This window comes from Lepisma saccharinum, chromosome 6 (assembly GCF_977018435.1).
Source record: "Lepisma saccharinum chromosome 6, izLepSacc3.1, whole genome shotgun sequence".
NCBI classification, from domain to species: Eukaryota; Metazoa; Arthropoda; class Insecta; order Zygentoma; family Lepismatidae; genus Lepisma; species Lepisma saccharinum.
Genome location: NC_139234.1, coordinates 65,305,689 through 65,330,805, shown reverse-complemented (window position 1 = coordinate 65,330,805; position 25,117 = coordinate 65,305,689). Strand labels below are relative to the sequence as shown.

At 37.9% G+C, this 25,117-nt stretch overlaps 1 protein-coding gene across 7 annotated transcripts in view; it reads right to left on the bottom strand.

Annotated features, from left to right (window-relative positions):
* The window catches only part of LOC145988834 (trithorax group protein osa-like), a 232,428-nt gene that overhangs the window by 53,056 nt on the left and 154,255 nt on the right, over positions 1-25,117 (bottom strand). For all 7 annotated transcript variants that reach the window (XM_083124053.1, XM_083124058.1, XM_083124052.1 and 4 more), the window contains 8 exons: positions 19,502-19,631; positions 15,362-15,457; positions 14,070-14,207; positions 9,721-9,923; positions 6,709-6,876; positions 4,279-4,909; positions 3,369-3,494; positions 876-1,066 (listed from right to left, as the gene is read on the bottom strand). In XM_083124053.1, the coding sequence (XP_082980179.1) occupies positions 876-1,066; positions 3,369-3,494; positions 4,279-4,909; positions 6,709-6,876; positions 9,721-9,923; positions 14,070-14,207; positions 15,362-15,457; positions 19,502-19,631 (1,683 nt within the window). The remainder of the gene's footprint in view (positions 1-875; positions 1,067-3,368; positions 3,495-4,278; positions 4,910-6,708; positions 6,877-9,720; positions 9,924-14,069; positions 14,208-15,361; positions 15,458-19,501; positions 19,632-25,117) is intronic.

Sequence of the window (25,117 nt, the reverse complement as noted above, 5' to 3'; positions counted from 1 at the left end):
GAGAGGAATATCTATCCAGAAAGTAAGTTCCATTTGCAAATATTGCCACTGCAGTGATGCTGCCATGATGGCATACATGCATGTAGTGTTTCTTGGTTCTTTGGCAATGCAAGGACACCATTTGCACACATTCAAACAGTGTTCTTCCACATCATTTTGTTTGTTTATAATGTTTAAGAAAATCAAGGAACCTCCTGAACATGAAATGCAATCTGAAATCAGTTTCTCAAATGTGAGAAACATGAAACCGGCTGGAACTTATTGCCAGCTTTGTGAGATCTACAGAGAACATGCCATGAGTGATTCAATGGTATAATGGTGTGTGTGACTTCAAGGAAGGATGTGGCAATATGCACGAAGTGAATCACCATCTGTTGTGCTTAAAAACTTGGTGCTTTCAGTTGAAGAAAAGATTGGAGCGAACACACAATTCACCACTTATGTCACTGTCCCTGTATTCTTCATAAAATTGTGTCCACTAAACATCCTTGCTGACCACAGGTTAAATAATGACATCAAAGAAAGCGTTACCACACAGTTTCCTCACAGGCAACATCATTCTATGATGGGGGAATAGAAAAATTGGTGTCCTGCTACAAGAAGTGCCTCAATAATGGTGGGTGACGATGTCAAAAAGCAGTGTACGGCAATAGAAATGGTTTGCGAATACTATATTCTTGGTTTTTCTCAATAGCCCATTGGAACATACTTTTTGGACAACCCTTTGACATCTAAATAGCTTTCATTATTGCAACTACTGCAATGACTAACAAATAAATGTATTTTCTACTCTATATTATGTTATACTGACATAATTATTGTTGCAAAAAGTTTTGTCTTAACTAGTTCTCTTAACATGTACATTGTGTACTTACAGGACTGGCTGGAGTTCGAGGCCAACTGGGACTATTTACATCTCCATACTCTTCATGCATTGAACTCAAGCTACCAGCACCGGGAGATGGCACGGTACTCTGAGGGGTTGGAGGGTGGCTGTGGAACCCCCCAGAGCCTAGCACAGCATCTTTCCTCTGCTTTGGAGTGCTGCTTTGATCCTCTCCAGATGCTGTGGACAAAACAAAACACATTAATGAACACATGCACTTCGTGTACACAGTTAAGTGAGCAAATTAATTAACATCATCGCAGATAAGCTTGATATGGAACAAGAACATATACTCCCTCTGTCCCATAATTATAGTCCGGTATGCCAAAATGGTAACTTTTTATTTATGCTCTTTTGGATACTTGATCGGCCAATTTGTACTGATCCTTGAGTAATAATGTTGTATGACTCATTTCCGTGTTTCTTTTTCTTCTTCAGTATACACAAATGTCACAGTTTGAAAATTGGACAAGTATTTTGTGACAACAAACAAAAGTGTACCGGACAATAATTATGGGACAGAGGGAGTATATGAAATACAAGACAGTATACATAGTGTGTTCCACTTAGAAGGATCGAGAAATAAATGCTCAATGTTTAAAAATAAGAAGATATTATGATTTTCATTTTACCAGATACAGAAACTCTCAGTTTACACACGTGCTTGTGCATGACAATGTGTAATGCGGGAAAGAGCATGGCACTATTCAGTAGAGCAACAGACACATGACGTGATAGTAAGAATGTGGACATGACCATTTTCCTAAACTCTGATAGTTTCTACATCAAGCTATGAAAAAGGTGTGGTAATAAACCATTACAGTGAAACCCTGATTTTTACAATCCCAGTTGTTACATTTTCCCACATTATACATTCAATTTTGATGGCCCCAACATAGCAAAATGCTGTAAAATTTTCCTAGATTTTACATTTTCCCGCATTTTAAGTTCTTTCAGCTTGGGTCCCCTGGAAAACTTAAAATCTAGGTTCCGCTGTATTTACACTTCAAATTATCAATTATTTCTCAATTCCTCTAAGCACAACATGCTGTATAATGAATAGTATATAGCTGTAATTATGTACAGAGGAGAAACTTCGTCAAATTAGGAGATTGGTTAGAGTGGTACAGGTACAGTGAGATGATGATAAGACACATTAAGGCTCTGTTGGACCTTGGCCGATGCCTGTTCTCAAATTTTCCTCTCCCTTCGAAAAACCACTATGATATTAAAAAATCTGAAAAACTACATATGCTTAGAATTCCTTCCAGAGCATTCACGTGAATCTTTGTGTAGTTTGCTAATTTAAATTAAAAAGAGAGATACAATCTATTACATAAGATGGATTATATTAAATTAGATTATAATTTGAAACAATATCACGAAAATTTCCACCCTCAAAGTTGCCTAGAAATTGGCTGCATAAGTCTATTAAACTATTGATAATATCTAGACAAGCAAAGTACACAAAGATTAACGTGAATGCTCTAGAAGAAATTCTAATCAGATGTAATTTTTTGAATTTTGAAATACCATAGCGGTTTTATGAAAGGAGAGGAAAATTCGAAAACAGCTGCCCTGGCATCAGCCAAAGGCTTAGCTGAGTCAATGACAGAAAACTGCCAGCAAGAGTGGGATAAAGGCAAAAGAAAGACACAGATATGAATGGAAACAGAGGAGTGATAGAAGAACAAAAGACGGAGAAGCTTGACTTATATCACAACTCAGCAGACTCAAAATGGTGAAGGATGCTAATTCAGACTGATAGCTCAGCACCAAAAATATTATGAAGATTTGCAAATGCAAAACACTAACTCAGAATAATGCTCTAATAATATTCACTCAATGTTGCCAGCCTTTCTCTGGATTTTCGCTGCAACTTTCCAGGCTAAAGAATTTCTTGTTCTTGTTCCATCTCAAATAGGGCAAAGAAATATAAATAAAATTAGCTGTTGTCTACTATCATGTAAATGTCTGGATCATGCTTCTGTATTCAAAGACTGAAAATAATATGCAAATTTTCTATAGTTGAAATTTTGGCAACTTCGGCACCAAATTAAAAATTAGTCATTTTGTGATTTGACCGTGAATACAATGGATCACAGTTTTAAATTCCTAGATATTACATCCTTCCATATCATACATTCAACCTTCATGGTCACAATTGAGCAAAATTGTACAAAATCACCACAAAATTTTTGAGTTCTTTAACTTTGGTCTCCTGATAAACCTAAAATTGAGATTACGCTGTACCCCTACATTCCTGACAGAGAATTCAAAGATAACTATGGTCGATAATACAAAATGAGGGGACGAAAAAGATGTCTTATGTGACCTGTTTTTTTCTTCTTCTCCCCCCCCCCTAAAACCATAAAGATAAAGCCTGATTATACAAAACTTGGCATAATTGCCTACTGAAATAATTCAGACATGTATCTTCAGTCATCTTATAATGTTTTGCTAACAACTATAATATACTAACCTGCTGAGGCATTGGAGAGGGTTGACTGCTGAGAAGCTTCATCCAAAGACGTGCCATCTGGACCAGTGGTAATGACCGACGTAACTGATCCTGACATAGAAGGTGTAACATTCGTTGTTGTGGTACCTAGAAATTCAATGGCAAATTTACAGGAAAAGCTAGTCTTTGGACGATTAAATTAAGTAGACTATCATGTCAATATGTAAAACATAAAATCTGGGTAAGATCAGTCAATACCTTTCTCCTCCCATTCAAGCTTCGATAGGGACAAACTTTATGCACCAGGTAAAGTGAAACACTTATGAAAGAGTTAATGCAAAGACTGCCTATTATGGGTATTGTTCATGCAGCCATGGAGTTTGAAGTAATCTGGGTTGTACTACAATATATAATGCAAACAACATTTATTTCACAATGTACAAATAAAATTAAAGTTACATGACATAAGGTGTTCTGCTCTCTGGTACTACAACTATAATCTTAAAATTCTTTTATTCATATTTTCTATCCTGAAGGGGAGGAAAACTTATGAGGTGCATAAGTTTAACATTCAATTCCACTTCTGTTAAGATACCACAACTAGAGTTCATGATAAACACAGTATAAAGGTGGAAATGCATTCCTGTGTTTGTATTGCTCCAGTGTCTTAAGAATTGAACCTAAGTGTCAGATACCCTACCAACTGGACAGGAATAGGAAATAATTTCCATCTCTACAAACGTAGTTATTACAAGTCCCTTAATTCTTTAAGAATAGTGCACTGCAAAACTAGAAAATGTACTGAATTTGGTAAATTATTGTTATTTTAATAAAAATGACTAAGAAACTAAGATTCTCTTTACATCACATACTGTCAGAAATAAAGTAAATAAATAAATAACAAAATAACTGATTACAATTTTGTTCTTACCTGAAGCAGTGGTTGTTATTCCATTATCACTTGGAACTTCAGCCACACTACTCATGGGCATATCCACTTGAGTTGCACTTGAAATGTTGGAAATCATGGATGCTGGATGAGAGTTTGGAGTGGATGACGGCGGAGGCATTGTTAGCGGAGACGACCCATCGTGGCTGTTAGGTAGAGAGGGTGTGGAAGTAGAAACTGAGGTACTCGTAGATGACACCGTAGGTGGTACGCTGGTTGGAGCAGACACCACCATTCCCGTACTCGACGTTGGTGGTCCACTCGACGGTGGGCCCATGCCCGAAGTGGGAGTCATTCCTCCGACGGAAACAGGGGGACCCATTCCTAGAGAGGATGGAGGTGGGCCTACACCAGGTCCCGACGACGTCCCTATACCGGGTGTGGAACTTGGGGGAGCCATACCAGGATGAGATGACGGAGGTCCCATCGGGGGACCCATGCCTAGCACGTTGGTCGGGGGACCCATGCCGGGGGCCGAACCAGGTGGAATCCCAGGGGTTGAAGATGGTGGACCGGTGCCTGATCCTAGGCCAGAACTTGCACTGTAATTTAACTGTGGAGCACCAGGGGTTGGAGGAACTGGAGCATTTGCAGTTGCAAAACCCATCTTTGTCTGCAAAATACATAAATTGATTAATTCTTTGGGAACACTTAAATGCACATAAATTGTCTATGTAGTCTATGTATGCACGCCCATTACAAAAAGAACAATACTGTAAATTAATGCTTGTAAATTTGTTTGTCAAAACACTGCAGTAGAAAAGTTTGTCTATTTTATTTTCAGAGAGGCTAATCTCGTACTGGACCTTCAGTTTAAATTGCAATCTGAACCACTGTGCAATGATTACAAGTTTACAATATGCCATCACAGAGAGCCACATTTCAGTACAATTACAGGTGATTACATTCAAATCAGCAAATTACAAAAACTCATGTCTGGGCAAAAGTATCAGGAAAAAAATTTAGCTACTTCAAGTGGTTGTTGTAAGCTTAAAATACTATATTAGTCTTATATTTTGGTTAAGACTTGACATATTTGAATAAGTCTAATTTAATTAGTCAATACTCTACATCAGTGGTTCTTCAACTGTGGTCCGCGGACCCCTGGGGTCCATAGGACCCTCTTAGGGGGTCCACGAAACCGTCCCAGTGTTTCACAAAGGTTCGGAAAAATACTAAGACAAAGAGCATTTACTCTTCAATGTTAAGAATGAATTATGAGAGAACAAAAATTATACAAATTTACAGTGCCTATTTACTGAGTGATCTCTGAAGGGGGTCTGCGGTCTAGGAAAGTTCAATAACCACTGCTCTACATAGTTTCTGTCAATAATGACATATCAATGCTGTCAAACTTCAATCTTGACACCAAGGTTCCCATATTAGAGTCCTGGCCTTGATATGAGTGTTCCTTGTGAGTGTTACTTCATCAATTTCATCAAATCATCACTCGTCATCATGATTTGCAAAAAAATAGTCTCTAAGTAACAAAAATACAACATGTGATATGCAATTGTTATTTAGATATTATCATTATGAATACAACACTAAAATTTGTTCACTTTATTTGCAAAATGTTCTTATAATTTCATCTCTCTTACATACACAATCTAACAAGAAAAAAAAAATGCTGCATATACATTATGTTAATATTAACTGACATCACACTGCTCACCTTTTTGCCTTTTGACTTTACAAATCTGTTTAATACTGCTTTCAGTAATGATGAAATTAAAGAAATAGAAATGGTATATTTTAATGAAGACAAATTAATCAGACTCTTTTATTTAACAAATTCGTGATTATATTACAATGTTGTTATATTTGTTAATTTACATAGTTTTTCTACCATTCCGGTAAATTGTGGCAATGAGAATGAATAATGAACAGATGAAATGGATGAAGAGAGAAACACACACATATCTTGACCAGGGTTCAAAACTGGGAGCTCTGGCACTGCAGCATGTGATGCTAGCCACTCCTTTCAGTCATCACATTGGGGTAACTGAAGAAAAATGTTTGTATATTCTGGTGAAGTAAGAAGGATACTACTTGCATTGTGTAAAATAGAATAATATTAATTTAAAAAAAAAAAAGTAAACAAGATTGAAGGTGTGCATAGATTGAATTATGTTAGTGAAAAACCAGAACAGAAAACTGCAAATTACTTCTAAATCAAGTATGCATAATAATAATACAAATGAACTTTAGTTCCTTTTAATTATGTTCAATAATTTAGCATTACATTCTGGTAATATTTTGGAGAATCCAAGCAACTTTCAGGAAGACTCCTTCACAAAATGAAGCACAGTTTTCTCCTAATGTAACCAAACTTAATGCTAATTTATTTTATGAACTCACAGAAGATGTTACGCTCTAAGAAACAGATAATATCTACTTCAAAATACATACTTGTATGTGGTGTTTGAGAAAGTGAGGAGGAGTATGTGGTCGAGGACCAGTCACAGAATTGGTTGCAGGTGGAACAGTTGTTTGTGGTCCCTTGCCAGATATCTGATTCGCAGGACCTCCAATCAAGTTCGGGGGAGGTCCTTGGCTCATGGCAGGATTTGCCCAACCCTGAAACAAAATCATTTGTAGTTATATATAAGTTACTCCTGCCTAAACACAATGCACACTGTTAGCACAGCCATGAGATAACAGTAAAAATCAATAGGTTTCCTTCAGTAACAGTTTATACATTAAAATGATTTCAAAATGTGTTCCAAAAAATTCATAATGTTAAATTTCTTATAACTGCACACATTATTGCAGTGACAAATATTCACCTTTGGAAGCATGGTATGCCAGAAATATGGGGTTGAGTCCTAACCAAGTTATAATTGTTCTTCCAATTTATGAGATAGGAAATGAATCAGAGTTCCCATTCATTTTGCCAAAACAAATTCTCTAACTTCTCCATGTTATTTTTTCCCATTAACATGTTAGTTAAAGAGAGAAGAAGAAAAAGGAGGGGGTACTTTTATTTTCAAAACCTAACAAGTACAAAACACTTATACTTATAATAAATGACTAAAAGCTATTGACACTGCATCCATTACGTATGGAACTTTTGGTTTACCTTTGCAATGTTTACAGATATAAAAACAAATACAGTACACATAGAAATAAGAATGGGAGGGGTCCAAGAAACTACCAACTGACAGTACCACTCTCCCCATGGCAATTAAAAAAAATCCTGTTCAGAGGTATTCCTGGAATGATACCAATACTAGGTATGGACTAATATGAAATTTTGGCCAATACTAATAAAGTACCGATACAAAATTTACGGATACTGGTAACTGACTTTCTACTGATCCGATATAAAATTCCAAATAGTTCTTGAAGAATATGAATGGTTCATTGCCCTTAATAAATGTTTGTTACCAGATGACTAGCATGCAAAAGAAGGAGTGCATACAGTAACTGCCTGACTTACATGAATTAGCAGTTACATAATAACTGTACATAGCTTCACAACACTTTTTTTTTATTTGAAAAGTGTGATTTCAGTTTGTTTTTATATTTTTATATATTTTTCATACTTTTATAGTTTATATCTGAGTAAATACTGCTGCATGGTGTTTCATTTATAAAATAATACTGTGTAAATAATACATACATATACACAAATGATGAAGGAGACAGTAAACACTTACCACACGAAGAGAAATAGTTCAATATTTCGTGATATCGCATTTTCAAAGTAGAAGATAGATCGGCGTCACGTAGAGGCACAGAATACTGACCGTAGCATCACTACGGGGAAGGGGGGGGTGTAAAGATGGATGATGGCAACACAGAAACAGTTATTGAAGGTGGTGTTATGGCTGTTGGTGTGGATGGCAACTGTGAAATCGGAGTTTTGGGTGGAGGAACGGTGATTATTGATCCTTAGGTTCAAGGGGGGTGGGGGTGGAGGTTTCGAGTGTTTACGGTCTCCTTCATCATTTGTATTTATCTGCCCTTCTGGCACCTTTTCTGATCCTATTCCTGTGTTTATATATATATATGTCTCTACGCTTTTGTACTCCATACTTTCTACCTACCATGAAAATGAGGTCATGACCTCGAAATATCAAACTTTTCTTCAATTGTGGTTAAGTGTTTACGGTCTCCTACACCATTTTTGTATATATATATACATATAATAATAATAAATATTGCAGTTTCTTACGAAGTTACACTTAAGCATTTACAAATTCGACCAGGTTTATGGAACCCATTACTAGAGGCACATATTTTTGGTAAATAAAAAAGCAAAATTTCGGTATAAAAACTGAGTCAATTTCGGGTTCAAAAGCGGTAAATAAAATAAAATATCGGTGTTATAGCGGTGAAAAATTGGATCAAAAGTGGTATATAAAAATACATTTTGGTCTTAAAATTGTGAATATAATCCTAAATTTGATTTAAAAACTACATTCATTCCACAGAATTAACATTTCACTTCTAATAGCCGATTTATGTAGTTATCCGAGTATTAAGTTTATTTCTGTGTAAAGGAGTCCATTTTTGTTTCTCCAATATTAACAGCAGAATTAATCATTTTTTTTGGCAATTGCATAACTCTCAGGATAATTCAAACCTCAGAAGGTTTGTGAATAAACGCTAAATTTCATGTTTAAGAGTTAATTTCGCTTTTTGCAGTTCATTTCGCATTATTTCGTGACAAAACATGGTCACAAAATGCATCTCACACCTTTCAAAAACAAGAAAAATTAACACTACAATGTGTTTTTTCAAATTTAGTTTTTTTCGTCAAAAACGAAATATGCATGCCCCTACCCATTACTTACGTAACTCAAGGGGGGTACTGTTTTTAGACATTTACTTTTAAAAAAGTAGGTCATGCAGATTGTATGTTTATAACCATAAAAATTATAAGAACGTGGCAGAATATTGCACTGAATTGTAAGAAATTTATGGATATATCGGATCTGTAAAATTATTGGTAATTTTACTGATAAACCAACATGTATTCATCAACTTAAATTTCGTCTACTTACGTAAGTGAGTATATATTCTTGTTAAAACACTAAAATCACACACTAACAGCACGATAAAAAACACTTTGGAGTTCTTCCAACTATGTTGTAAACTACGTTCCGAGCCTAAAATACGACCACCTGAAGAAGGAAGCAGTGAAGCTTCCGAAACGTAGTTTACAACGAATATATACTCACTTACGTAAGTCGACGAAATTTAATACTTTTAACGTATTTTTGTTTATAGATAGTGAGTAATACACACCTAACCAATATGCTATGTATTCATCAGGGGATACTGATCGAGTACAGATTAATCTCTGTGCAATATCATTATTTTGGTAAAGGTAGGAATATGCCACATGCAAGGAAGGCATGTCTACATAATTGAAGACATTTGTTGTGTAAATATAAACTGCTAGCAAATGCATACCTGTTGTCCATATTGGGTGAGACTCCCTTGGTAACTGCCATACTGACTGGGAGACACATGGTTGGGCATCCCTCGCCCAGGATACTGTCCAGCAGCCATGCTGTTTGTTTGTGGTGGTTGCTGGTTTGTTGGACCAAAACTCTGATTTGGTCCATAGCCTTGCATTGGACCTAACTGTCCCTGGGGACGGGGATTGTAGTTTCCTGTAGGAAAAAGGCACTTTTTTAGTAATTCAGTCCTAGTGCTAACAGGTAAGATTGCATGCAAGACAAAACTTCCTGCAGCGAATTTATCTTGGAACTATACATACGATAAATACTAGAGGAAATATATGGCTACAAGTGAGTTATTATTCAGAAACATAACATGTAGTTTAAAACAAGCTATACTGGCAATAAACAATGTGTACTTAATGCAAGCTATCATTATGTTTATTCATAGTTTTAAGTTTTCCAAATCCAAGGTTAATTCAAGGGGTACACAGGGTGGCTACTCTAGGACCATGATAAAATTCAAGTATAATTCCCGGTTTTCAAGGCGAACTCTCCAAAAATTCAAGCAGATGTTTTCTCTATTTCACCCTACGTATTACCGCCTCTCAACATCCACACACAAATATCTTAATAATATAAAGGGTCTATGTGATCCAACATCCAAAAATTATAATTCAATTAAACGGTATATGTAATATAGTTAAAATATTTTATTTAAGATGCTGAGTTTCTATTTACAATCAGAGGTGCAATCACAAATTTTTGTCTGAGTGGGCAGGGAGAAAGTGCCAGGATAAACGTACTAATACTACTAATAATAATAATAGTGTTTGATTTGTTTTATTTTACTTTGCTTCTTGTACCACGTTTGGCTAATTTGTGAAGATGGGGATGAGTGATATGATGAAATTGATCAATGGAGTCACAAACATCCATGCACAAGCTGGGATTCGAACCCGCAGGGACCATCATTGTTTTTATTATTATTATTAATAGTAGTACTATCAAAGATGTTATTATCCTCGTAAATTATGCAAAAAAGGGTAGAAGTTGGTGCTAAAGCATTTGTGTTCGAACATTTTTTTTTCAACACATGGCACAGTAGTTCGGATCCCACTTTAAACTGTAGGTCCAGTTCCGATTAGCCTTTCTGTGCATAAAGTGAACTTAAAACCCCAAATCAATCAATCGATTTTACAACTTTTTTTCATTTAGATAGTTCGGCACCCAGGGCCCACCCCCACCACCCCCTATGGTTATAAACTTGATAAGACTAAGAAAAGTAGGAATTTGCGAGCAAGAAAATTTTACGAAAATAATTTTTATTTGCATAAAATGTGAATAGGATTTGGATTAAACAAGTTGTAATTTTTCATGTCAACGGAGAAAAATTCAAGTAGAATTCATGCATAATTCCCACTGAATAGCCACCCTGGGTACATATAATAATAACCAGTGGCGTAACAGCCTGTGATGACCACAGGCTACCTACCAACTGCCGGCCTCACTCCCACCTGCAGAGGTGGGAGATCATCCAACAAGTTATGGGGTGACTTATAGGCCATAACTGCTGTTTTTTTTTGTGGGGGGGAAGCCTTTTAAGACTTAATTGTTATTAGCCATCACAAACAACCCATTACAACATGATAAGTACTAGTCTGTGAAAGTTTAGAAAATTAAAATTTCGATTATCCTACACATGCAAATTAAAATGTTTGGGTTCTCTCATTATTCCTTTTTTTTTTATCACTTTTCACATTTGTGCCTTTTTCTCAAATTGATATAGTTATTCTACCTGCTATCTGAACCCTCCATTATGTCAGCAGCTATATATCAGCTCCAAAACAACAAATAATTGAGCATTCCAAAAACTAGCAGGATGCAGGGGTGATTCCTCCATGTAGGAAGGGAGGAACTTCCTACAGTTCTTTTTTATTTCCAGTTCTCCGGTTTTTAGGAGTTTAATGTGTGTTATAAAATTAGCACAAATGTACGAACAATTGCCTAGGTTAGCTACTGTCAAGAGTTGACTACTGTCGTTTTTATATCATATCGACGTGCGTACTTGTTATTATTGATTGTAACGTTTTAGGGAATGGAGTATTTTTTTTGGGGGGGGGGAGTTAGGAAAACAACAGAAAGCTATGTTTTGTTGTTTTATATTTTGTATGTTTGTTTTTTTTTTTTCCTAAGAAAATATATGGAATTGGCGAACCTGGGTCATGTCAAGCTTTGCGATTTGACTTTTAAATTTTCAACATGGAAAATTTCTCCACGGCAGTAGAACGTATCAATCCCTTAGATTATATATTTATTTTATAAAGCCTCTCTGAATGCTTCACGTTGACCAGGGCATTCACTTGTTTTTCTCAGTTGTGTCAGCCTCTGAGGCATGTAAACAATGCACAGTGTTGTGCTATGCAAACCTCCTGAGCTATTCAGGAAACAGGTAGTTTCTTCTGCCTATGGAGTCAGCGGTTTGCATAGTGGCAATTAAAAACACGATTTCGGCATGGAGGAAGAGCTCCATGGCCTAGTGATATAGAGGTGAGACAAGCTGAGAGGGGACTGACTTTGGATTGGAGTTGAGAAGGGAGAAGAGGTTAGGAGAGCAGTAGGGCAGAAGTGAGACGACGCTCTGGTCAACAAATTAAGAAGCCAACAGAGGACTTTGTATATTCTATTCATCCTAATTCATCAGATAGACAAGTAGCTATCCTAACACGTGGCCATGATTCAGGTTCAAAGGTTCACAAAACCCAACGAGTGACCATTGTCTTTTCTGCAGTTTAGTTCCTTAATCTTATTTGTACCTTTCGTATTGCCAAGCGTTAACTCGTCATGCCAATGACGAGTGCTCTCATCAGAGGATGAATGATGAATCACCCATTGATTAATTGGTTAACATTCTTGGTAAAGATCCCACAAACTTCACGGTTCGTTACGTGGTGGAGATGCTGGGCAGAAATCACATCCCGTCAACACCCTCTCGGGCTGTCAAGATGCTTTGTTTTAATTAAACAATAGGATTCCCCTGGTCCGTGCCGATTCTGAGTCGACCGTTCGTCAGCGGCACGTTCCCCCCCAGCAGCCCGAGGGGGGCAAGAGGTTCGGTGCGTTCCCCTCAGAGAGCCCAGGGACGCTCGCGGAAGTCCGACGCGCGGTCCACTCTCGGGACGAGCAGAGCCCGCCCCTCGCGAAGACCCACGCCGGACGGAACCCGCGGTGGCCCCCTGGGCCCCAGTCCCCAGAGCCAATCCTTGTTCCGAAGGTACGGATCCAGATTGCCGACTTCCCTTACCCACATTAGTCTATCGTCAAGAGGCTCTTTACCTCGAAGGCCAGCCTCAGCCCAAAGAGTATGCTTACAGACTTTTTTGTTGCTCGCTGAGGAATCTCGGCGGTCTTCCTATGGACAGATGGATGAAGAGTGGGAAGGGGCAGTGAAGGGAGGGGGGTAAGGTTGCAAAGATCAGCAAGGGCCGAGCAACCAGCAAAGACTTTCCTCACAATCAGCGATGCCAACCCCAGCAAAATGGTACTAAACCAAGCACAGTTTGTTGGCACTTAGTACGCTGCTATTGGCATAATGGTAAAATCTAGCATAATCTGCAAACATTAATCCCTGGAAGAGGGAAATCGAATTCAAAGGAATATGTTTTCAGGAAATAAAAATAAAATTGTGTCCAAATCTTATTTCTACTTCACCAGCGGACATGTTTCAAACGAAAGGGAATGTGCCGATCCAGCGGAAAGCTTTTTCACAACCATGCCACAATTCATCCTCTATCTTTTCTTCATCCTGCCCTATTTAGTTCATCAGGAGATTTTAGAGTATTAGAGTAAGAAATCTGTAGAAAGTTGGTGGTAAACAATTTTCTCAAACCCTTCTATGTTGAATCCATGTCGTTTGTTGCACCAATTTTGGGGGAAAATTTACACTATGACATAACTATTAATAATAAATCCTAGCACAATTTAGAAGCATTTAGCATAATTTCGAAATTTAAGCAGCCCTCTTTATTATCGTCAATTCAACCACGACAGTGAGGGGGGAAGAAAATCGAAATTCTTGCAAAATCTGAAATATTGTTAATGTTATTTTATCATTTTTGTCGGTTTTTATAGGTTCACACTTAAATGTTTCATAGTTCAAAATGAAGAGCAAGGGCCCCCTTGTCGTACCTTGAGCATGGGTCTCCAGCTAACATTCTAAATGCAATGGATAGTACGTACAAGTAATACGTGTGAATGTAATCAAACACATTTTTTCAAACCTTCCTCGGTTTATCATAACATATTCCTACACTCTGCAAAAGCCACAAGTCCCCACTGCCGGATGAAAGAAGCACCCACCTTGTGGATATTGTTGTCCTTGAGGCGTATATGGAGAGATCTGTTGGCTACCTGGAGGCACCATTCCTGGGTGGCCACCCATCTTATTGGAGTACATCCCCATGTGAGTGGGGGGAGCTAATGGTTGTTGATATCCCCCTGGAGGAAAAAATATACACACATATTAGTACACATGTATGCTTCACAGCACTTTCAAATGAGACTCTACAATCACCATTCTTCTAAAATAATATTTAAAACCAGTTTTTCTTTGGTTCCCTGTATTTTTATAATAAGTTGTACTATGAGGAAGGAAAAATGCCATACAAAATTGATTCATCAATACAGGAAGGCAGACAGACAAATATTGTACATATACACAAGTTTTAGAAATTAAAATTATATTAATATCCACAAATGCATCCTTATGAACCCACTTATCTGTTTATTTTATTCCCTTAATTTCAATGACCACTGTCATCATTCACATCGGAACTTGTAGTTCAACTACAAAGTACATGAATACATATCTTATCACGTTTAAAAGTCTTGTAATGTGAATTCAAATTGTAACTAAGAAAACTATCCAACATGCATTATGTATTACGGCAAAATTTCTTGCGCTAAGTTTCAAAATATATATCATAATGGACAGTTAACTTTCTTTGAAGGAATATACTTTATTAGTAGGGAGCGGAAGTTGAAAATGTCATCTTTTTTCTGACATCTCAGACACGATGCCCATTAAATATACACAATATTACACTTCGTCTAGAAACCCAAAAAAGGTAATTTTAAAGTGCCAATTTTCAGGTTTTAGGTCATTTTCCCCAATTTTCCATCATTTTTCGCAATATTCAGTGTATTGTTTCATCATATTTTGTCACATCTTTCATTTTAGAAATATTCTGGAGACTATTCACCAAGGTGAAATATATATCTCGCAGGATTACAATTTATGAGCAAAAGAAATGCTGAACTGGTGACAGTCTTTGTTGTGTCGGGTGAAACCACCAGGTGTCCGTCTGGGGCAAACTCAAATTTATGATCAGATAAGGAGATTGCATTTTGTTTAATTTCCTTTTCATTTAAACATTTCTAATTTTTTAGGACATTCTATAGGTCATATACCTATTTATTAGTTTCATAGGACAAATATGGCAAGCAACAACATTTACAAATCCAGAGCATGCATTGTCAACACAAACTCCTTAATGTGTGTTATTAATCCTCTAATAATTGTAGGCAATCCCAAAACTGAGTTCAATTTCCAATTATGCATTAACAACATGCAAATTACATTTTGATCTTACCTTGTGCTGCCATTGGAGACTGACTCATACGAGTGGGACCTCCTCCATCAGACTGACTACTTGAGGGGCGAGGGGGCATCGGAATGTTTTGTTGACCTATAAATAGAGAAATAATGTTGAAAGTAGCCAATGCCTGGCAGCGGAAGTGTCATAAGTACAAGCAAAACCGATATCAAAGTGAATAACTTAGTCATAATCGTATTCTACCTGCCATAGTTACATCTTTGTGGGCTACTAAGGACATGTTAGAATTTCAAACTTTTATTGCCAGACTGCTTCAACTTGGGTGTAACAAAATCAACACAAACTCCCACAACCACCAACTAATACAATGTGGTAAGAATAAATTTATTCTTGGGTGTGTTAAGAATAAACTTATTCTTATGGCTTCCAAACATCATGAAACATTTCACAATCAACAATGCCAAATACGACAAATTGCACAGAACAACATACAAACTATGGCACACACGATAACATTATATTGGTTAAAAAGCACATTTTGCTACTTCACAAATGAATAAATAAACGATTGCATTAATAAGAGAGACAATTACACATCTAGCTTTGTATCAAATCTAATCTAATGAATAGCAAAGACAAGAGGATGAGTCATTCTTCTATTCAAGAGATCACTGTGTATTCCAAAATGCAGAATGTAATTTCTTAAAAGTACTGGTTCAAAAACTAGGCTCATATATATATATATATATATATATATATATATATATATATATATATATATATATATATATATATATATATATATATATAATCACTTTCTACAGAATTTCTTCCTTATGACAATTTTCTAGCATCTGCACCTCTTCATGTCCCCTCCCCCCTTTTCCCCTCGAGTATGCATTATATGTTTTACCATCATGAGTAAAGCAACATGGCACACAGCGATGTCCGTTGAACCGTGAAAACTGCAGGGCTGGCCCTGCGAGTCGGTGCTTGCTGTGTTGCCACGTTCCGAAATACAGTTTTACCCCACTGAATAAAATTCTGTATAAAATCTGCTTTTTTCAATGTGAATTGACACCGATAATGGATTTTGAAAACAAATGCAAAGAGCTTCAAAACAAGACCAATATTGTATTAGTAGTACTACCCAATACTTTGCTTCGCAAAATTCATAAGTTTTTTCATAAATTTTAAAAATCTGAAAATTATGATTTGAGTTTAAAACCTTTCTGCCTGCACCATACTTATATTTCATCAGGATTGGACGACCAGTTTTTGATTTACAGAATTTCAAAATGAGCGATTCTTTGGAGAAAAAAATACCCCTTTTTTGTTCTCGCAACGATAAAACAATATATAGGGCATACTCGAAAAATAAATTGGTTAGTATAGATTAACGCAGAATAGAATAAGCTAAATTTTGATGTACTCTTATTTTTGTAGGTCTACTGGTTACTTTTTAATTGAAGTCTAAACTCGAGTATCTAAGTTTTTAATCCGATAGTAGGGTCCAGGTCCAAGTTATCAAGACAACAAATATTCCCCTAAGAATCAAGTCCACAAAAGGTAGGCTTGTCTCAGGATGATGGGAGGGGTGGGGGGGGTCCTGGGTCCGACTCCTGGCCTGGGTACCCTTTGATAGTGTTATTTCATAAATTTCATCTTATCATCCTCAGCTTTCGCAATTCGACACAAGTGGCAGAAACGCAAAGTTACATAAACCAAATCAACCAATCACTCAATCAATCAGAATGGTGGGATTAAAGGTGACAGAAAATAATCTTACACTTTCACAAAACTATTAGATATATCTAGACAACAGCAAAAGCACACGAAGATTCACTCCAATGGTCTAGAAGGTAATGCAATTTTTCAAAATTTGGAGTGTATTTGTAATTTCTCAAGAGATGAATTTTCGAAAGGGTTTTTTGTTGATGAACAACTTTCAAAAACACTAGGACAATGTCTGGGTTGCACAATAATTATTATGTATTTTTTTTAGCTAGTTCTAAAGTATGACACTATGAACCTCTAAACCTTCAACTAGCACTGCAAGTGAAATAGGTTGGTGCAATTTGGGGAAAAAGAAGCCAAAATTTCTGCTATTATTTCCCAAAAAGCTCTTTGCAACTCTACAACCAACCCTTGTCATACACATAATGAATGAATCAGAAGATAAATAATGATCACAATAATACAATGAGTGTACAATAAAGTGTTTACGCAATGATAAAATAATGCCTTGAATTTAATAATATTTAAAGATACGTAGTAAGTCATTACCAGTAACATATTGCAAGGGGTAATTGATATCCATTACATGATCACAAGTGCAGGAAAATTATCAAGATTAATGTTGTTGGTGGGACAACAGTAATATCATCTTTAGTTTTTTAAACTACGGCACCAAACAACCTGTTATTTGTAAGTGTCCATTCATCATTCATTCTCATTTTAACAGTCAAAAGTAGCAGAAAGGCGAAGTAAAAATAAGCAAATCAATCAATCATTCTAATACCACCCTTGGGGTTAAAGAATAAAGACTGCAGTCAACTTCTTTCTTTTCGAGCTTTCGACTTCACGGACAACTCCAGCATCTCTAGCACGTGTCTCTCCCAAAACCCATTTCTCCCGAACACCTTATCAGAGCCTGTGACGCGGGCAGTCGTACGCCCAGTTAGAACCTCAAGGTCACCGACCCCCACATTCCACTCTTTACACAGCGCAACACTTATGCATCAGCTGATGCAGACCATGCCAGGTTGCCAAATCGAACAATGGAGAAATTGAGGCAAAACCACTTTCTCCCATTCCCTCCCTTCCCCTCCCCCCGCGCCTGGCACTGAAGGACACGCGTCTGTTTTGACTACTTCCCATTTGCCACTGCTTTCACTGACCATAAATCAGTCTCCTTTTATTAATCCTTGGCCCGAGCGTGGCAAGTTACTTTAGGCGGCGGCGACTACCCCAGCCCTCTCGGATAACATAGGAACACATAGTGGAAAAGGACAGCAATAAAAGAGACCCTTTTTTCCACTCTGATGCCTCCTTGTTCACAAGATGCGGATTTAAAGGCGGCGTATCCATAATGAACCAGGAAAAACAAAATGTGTGGGAAATGGTACAAAAAATCACAAACGAACATCACGTATGCAATTGTATAGATGCAACATTCTTCGTTTTCCCCCGCCTAAAATTGGGAATTTTGACTAGTCACTTTCCGTAATTTCTAAAATGTTGGTAAACCTTCTTCCTCTCTAAAAATTCCTTTGAACTACGTAAAGATTGAAGAAATTAACTTTTGTAATTCTAAATACTTGCAATCAGTCGTCCAGGGAGAGGGAACGGGGGGAGAGACGAGAGAGAGAAGGAAACATCCCGGTTTTTCAATAAATTTAGCATTACCGAATTATTTATACATACATTGCTTGGTTGTAGGTCACAAATACTGAAGTTATGGGTCCGTGTAGCCCATCTAGTACGCTACACTTTTTGACTCTCTCTGCACTCACGTGTCTGTCTGATTATAAAGTGCAACATCGAGTCATCTACTTCGTTGCACTACGGTGTACAGAGTGGGGTATGGTCACACGGTACGTGCTAACCACTCAAATAAACGTTGAAAGAAGCAGAAAGACATTTGCTGAATTTCTGAACACGAACACTGCTATTCTTGCGTACAGCGTCTACATGGTTGAACACAATTTCCTCACATCAGTCTGACAATGGACGCGCCTGCACTACACCAAGCGCCAAAAAGTGCATCGAACTAGACGGAACTTGAGTGCCCTCACTACCTGTATCAGAATATCCAGCTTAAAAAGTAGTTAAAATTATTACTTGGCAGAAGACACAAGATGGTCTTTCGTCAAGGTAAGAATGTTCTTTCAGAGAATACAATTTCACTTCCTGAAGCCATGGCCCATCTCCCCCAGCCGGTTTCCTATTCTCATCAAGGAGACATTTTTATCCCGACTAAGCGAACCCACATCTGCGACCACCCATCCGTAATATTAGGGGAGTTGTATTAACTAAACAATAAGAAAGCAGCCATGACTACTACTCTAGCTTTGTAATTTGCACAGATTTTGAACAGACAGTGATGGAAACTCACCGCTAGATTACTATGGTGTACAATCGCAGCTAGATTACTATGGTCTACAATCTACTCACCTACTGCGGGAGACATGGAACGAGAACCAGTGGAGCCCGTGGGAGAAGGTGTCGGCCTCATCCCTTGAGAATTGGGCGTGCCCGGCGCTGGGCCGCTCGAACTATCATTGCTGTTCTGCCCAGTGAGATCCTGTAATGAGAATAAAACAATTTTTAGTGTCCAACCCCTAACATACATTAATCCTGCACATACGTACGTAGGTGTGCGTGTATGTACCTATATTATCTATATATATATTTCTGGAGGGGGACTCCCAGACTGATACTCTGTTTATGGAATAAAAGACTAAAATAAAAGTCCGTAGTAATATTCCTACAAGAAGACGAAACATGAAATAAAACAACAAACTCCTACTTTTGTTAACCGGCTAATTTCTGCTTAATACCATATAAATTATATGAAATATATTTATTTATTAATCACGTCGCCAGGAAAGCTACAATTCCAACTTTTATATGAAATTAATGTGGATATGAACTACAAAATGTAATATTTGTAGGGGGGGAGACTGGTGACATCCGGCGCAGTGTAGTCACTCATCATAAAGTAACATTTCTTTCTAATGGAACTAATTCATCCCAAAATCAAATTCGTTTCATCTTCATGCAAAGTTCTGCAGCGAACTTCTAAGCACAATTTGTGTACAAATCCTGAAAAGAATCACAACTTGTTTATGAGCAATTTGGGCACCGAGGCATATTCGCAAATAAGTTCACTATACTTACGAAATATACTAATCAGTCAGCAATGTGTTTGATTGGAAATATAATTCCGGTAAAATGTTTCAGTGGGTATTCTGGCGATGTCCATTGATAGAATTGATGTGCAATAGATAAAAAGTGTTGTTGTTCATATTATACAGGCCATTCTGATAGTGTGGCGTTAACGCTGTCGCCTTGTGCAGTGTTCTTTCCACTGCACAGTGGTTCACATCCTACTTTATTGTGGCTGATTCAACATCTTACAAAAGCCTGTCAACACATGGAACTGTGTGTGTTTCGGCATCCTTTGCCGCCTTCAAAATCGAGGGAACCACAGCAAGTTCGCCATCCTACAAAACGTGATGAAAAAATCGGCTTAAAAATGGCGGCAGATTAGATATGACAATTTTCTACTCAACTAACATATAATTTATTGGGATACAGTGCGATCCAATCGAGTTCGCGGCACAGTTCAAAAAACGTATTCCCTTCTCGTTACGTAACCATTCTAGGTTCAAGCCAAGTAAACAACCGGTCGCGCTGTGTCTCTCTCTCTCCTCTGCCCTTGTGTGTCCCCCGGCGCTGTTGTTATCGACCGCAGGGTTTCCACCTGCCTAACTTATCGACTAGGCCTGGACGCGTTCCTGTCCTCTCGTGCTGTTTGACGTTATATTCCAGAATTAAAAGGAAGCACAAGAGCGTTAAGTTTGCGTCAGTTTACTACCAACAATGCAAATGCATTGCAGTATGCATCACGAACACACAAAATGGTACCTTGTTTGCGATTATAAAACATTAACATGTAATTTAACTAAAAGTCCGGTGCGCTGTAGAGCCATTATCACGAGTATTCAGAGAATTATTGGATAATAAAACTATTGTCTAAATGACGGGCAGGTAACCGAACAGCTGCATTAACACTTTTCATGTGTACGTGAAGTTTTGGACTTCTGAAATGCATTTGTTGCGCTTGATGTTGAAGCAGGAAGCAGAAATTCGCACTCGATGCTGCTAATTCACATGTTCCTAATTTCGAATAGAAATGCGGCAAGCAGCACAGGTAGAAAAGTGCCGCGAAATGAAGAAAATATCGAAACTTGAACAATGCGCTTTGTTAGCAATGTACTTCTGTTCTTTTCGGCGTGGTGCTTGAAAAAAATTGTCAGCGCGGGAGAAATTGCAGCAACTTTCGAAGCATAGTAAGCCCCAAGCTGAGAAATAAAACTCTTAACCCCAAGTCCATCATAAAACTCTGCTTTTCCTTATTCCTGTACTGTATTACATTATAGACTTTTGGAAAACCCGCCTACATTATAAAAAAAGCTTACATGTGTCAAAGCAAGCACGGTTTCTTTCATAGTGCGTAAGATACTTCCGTATTATACAACAAATAGTTATGATTGATCGATTGAATTGGTGTTTTAAGTCCACTTTATGCACAGTAAGGCTAATCGGGAATGGGCGTACAGTTTAAAGCGGGATCGGAACCACTATGTGCCTCCACCTGGTATCGAACCCGAGACCCCTTGATTACAAGGCGACGACGCTACCACTGCTCCATCGGGGAGGCCCAACAAATATTTATGCACCAGACTTTCCAATACATGCGCATTGGTCGGATTCAAAACTGTCACGAGTAATAAACATATGTGTATTGCCGTGCTAAGCCAAAAGCCTTTAATTTAACTCCATTTCGGAAACTGAGTGCAATACTTTTCGTCTTTAAAGAAAATTGAGGAAAACATGATCGGTGATTGGTTTAAATTTTGTTTCACGATGCGAAGAATGTTTTGGTCTTTTTCTCAAAATCACGTGGAGTGAAGCTTTTCAGATTAGCAGGGCATAGTAGTCCTGATCGAAATATTTCAATTTTGCAAACAAAATGCAGAAAAAGCTGTGCGCCCATTGGCCGGAGTATACTGGTAAAAGCAAATTACACGATTTGTAATAAAAAATGCTTACTCGAATAGAGCATAGGCCACATTTACTTGCATTCGAAATTATTTTGTCAGCAATGTGGTGAAAAGATATACATACTTTCATATTCACAGAACAAACATGCCCTTTTTTTGCCTCGAATGAAACTGAATTACGTATAGACGAAAGCTTTTGTTGAAATTATTTTTTAAAAAATGACCACTAGTTACTAGTCTTTTAACATGTATCATTTGCGCCGAAGGAAGTACTTTTTCTCATTCAACATAGATACTTAAGATGTTATATAAAATGCATAAACCCGCAACTATTTTCAGGCATATTCAAATGGGATAGTGTTTCCTACTCGGGTATGTATCTTTAGTCCAAGTGTATAATTTGGCGCTTGCCGAAGCTGGAAGCGCGATCTCTTTCTCCCGGCTCTGAACAAATTTAGGTAGCGTTGGTATCACTGACATTCAAGTTTCGTGCTTCCTGTTCATTGTTCCTTTGCGGATCACGACACAACTACCTGACAGTCCCTCTTCGCAACATTTGAAAACGGGATAGAGGGAGATATATATATATGTCACAAAATCTCGCATTGAATTGGTTTTAACAGGACCCAAAGAGCAGCATTCGGATAATATAATATTATTGCACAACGCTGCACATCACGCGCTCAGAACTCCCCTGGCTTCGGAAAGTTGGACTCGCCTCGTAACAGGGCTGGTGTCTCGTATCCTAGTCTAACCTCGCTCCAAGTGGGGCTCGTGAGTACGGGGGAAATCGGACGACTTTGAACAGAACAAACGGCGTAAGAACTTGGGTCGCCGATTGTGTTGCGCTGTATCTATCTGGTTGGCAACCACCACGTGCGTTACCACGAGGTCAAGGTAGATTGGCAGCTAGAGCACGACTGCTTTTAATCAAAAAGTTAATTCGGTTCGAACGATCGAACAAAGTGGTGGCAAAATGAGTTTTTCACATATTTCATGAATTTCAATGCCAATAATAATGATGATAAACTGTTTCCCGCAAGAAAGGAGTTTTCCTTACATCTACACTTTGGACTATTTATATTAATTTCACATTCCGGCCATAAATCAGCCTGTTGGGAATTAATATTACCGAACATAGTTATTTTTATACATATTAACTGGATTTGCAGAGCTAGTGCAAAGCCTATTCTGCCGTGAGCAGAATTTATCCGAAATTTTCCACTGCAAGGTGTAAAACTCCAAAAGACCATAAATAACAGTTTTGTGAAAATTGGCGGGCTGTTGGGTCTGTGGATAAATCACCGCATGTGAGATGTGTAAATATAAAATCTCACCGACTTTGAGAAGTTTTATGTATCATATTTTCAGAGCGTGATATGGCGTCTTTTATCTACCTTCTTGAAAATGCGACTCAGATCGCGAAATATTGAATTATTTCTATTCGTGTGGTAAGTGTTTACTGTCTCCTTCATTATTTGTATATATATATATATATAAATCTGAGGTTGAAATAATGGATTTGAGTTTTGTTTTAAGCCCACTAATTAGGGATGTATCTACGGTTTAAAGTGAGATCCAAATCACTAGGTGCATTCACTGGATAAAGAAATCGGGATCCCTTAATTATAAGGCGACAATGTTACAACGACGACGCCATCGCAGATGCCGTTGAAATTGTATCGATTTTCATTCATTCTTTTGTTCTTCGTTGTTGTTGTCACTGACCCTTTGAAATGAACATTCAGTCCACGAATTTTTCCCCCTTTTAAAAGAAGTTTCTCGTACAGTTCCGACGTATTCTAAGAAACATACTAGGAAGACGCTCAAACATAATTTCAATCAACTACAAATATACCTCAAGTAATTAACATTATAATTCAATTAATGATACGTATCAGTAGTATATCTTAAAACAAGGAAGAACATGCCTGAATTATCACGAGTTACTATGAAATCTGCGTTGTTCACTCTTTAGTTCTACCTCAATCAATGTTCCTTGTGTTGATGAGAATGCATAACCCGCTAAGGGACAGGACACACAAAGACGCTGAATGCTCTACACCAATACCTAGATCAGAATCAGATTAATTATAACAGCTATTGGCAACATCTGATGTGATAGTACGTTTTCTCACATGTCTTGTAATTCATACTCCTTACTTCGTCTTCGAACGAAACATTAATGTTGCAAAATTCAGGGGTTGTATCCGAATGGGAAAGGGGGCGTCACCGTCAACATTGTCCCCACGTGGTTCCAAACTGAATCTTCCGATATAAATATCCTGAAAGTTACGCCACACCTTTAACTTTCCGGAATTCTCGGTTGCTGGAAGTTAAGCCTCGGCTGGATGTTGAAAGAAATCCAAATTTCGCGAGTGTCGTTAGTTCCGTTCTAACAACAGTATCAAGGGAACACGAGGGAGGCGCTGACGTCGCTTTCAAGAAATTCTTCTTTTTCCCAGTCACAAATTTCCCATATTCTTACCATCGTTACCCAGTTTCAGCAACCCGACCTCGCTGCTTTTACGATCTGGCAGGGAGAGGGGGAGAATGAATGGTCGTTCCCACTGGCCATTGACAGATGTGCCGAAACCCTGAAGAATAACTGTTTTCCTTTCCTTAGTTGAAAAAAACCTTACACATCGTCCTTTGAGATTACCAGCCTATGCACTGTGAAGCTGCATGTTTCTTCTTGTTTCCGTCGGTACATTCCTTTTGTTACAGTAAAATGGCCAACTAACATAGATTATGTAGTAAAATACCTAAAATATAAATTCTCAGCTTTGGAATCAGGATTCTGTTGTTACTGTTCTCGTACAAGAAGCTACACACTTTGTGTTATCAGGGCCTCTCCGATGGCGTAGTGGTGACGTCGTCGCCTTGTAATCAAGGGACCCAGGATTCAATACTCGGTGGAGACGTAGTGGCTCCAGTGGCGTAGCAGCCACCCCCGCAATCCCCGCAACGCGCGGGGGGGGGGGCGAGGTGTAGGAGCCCC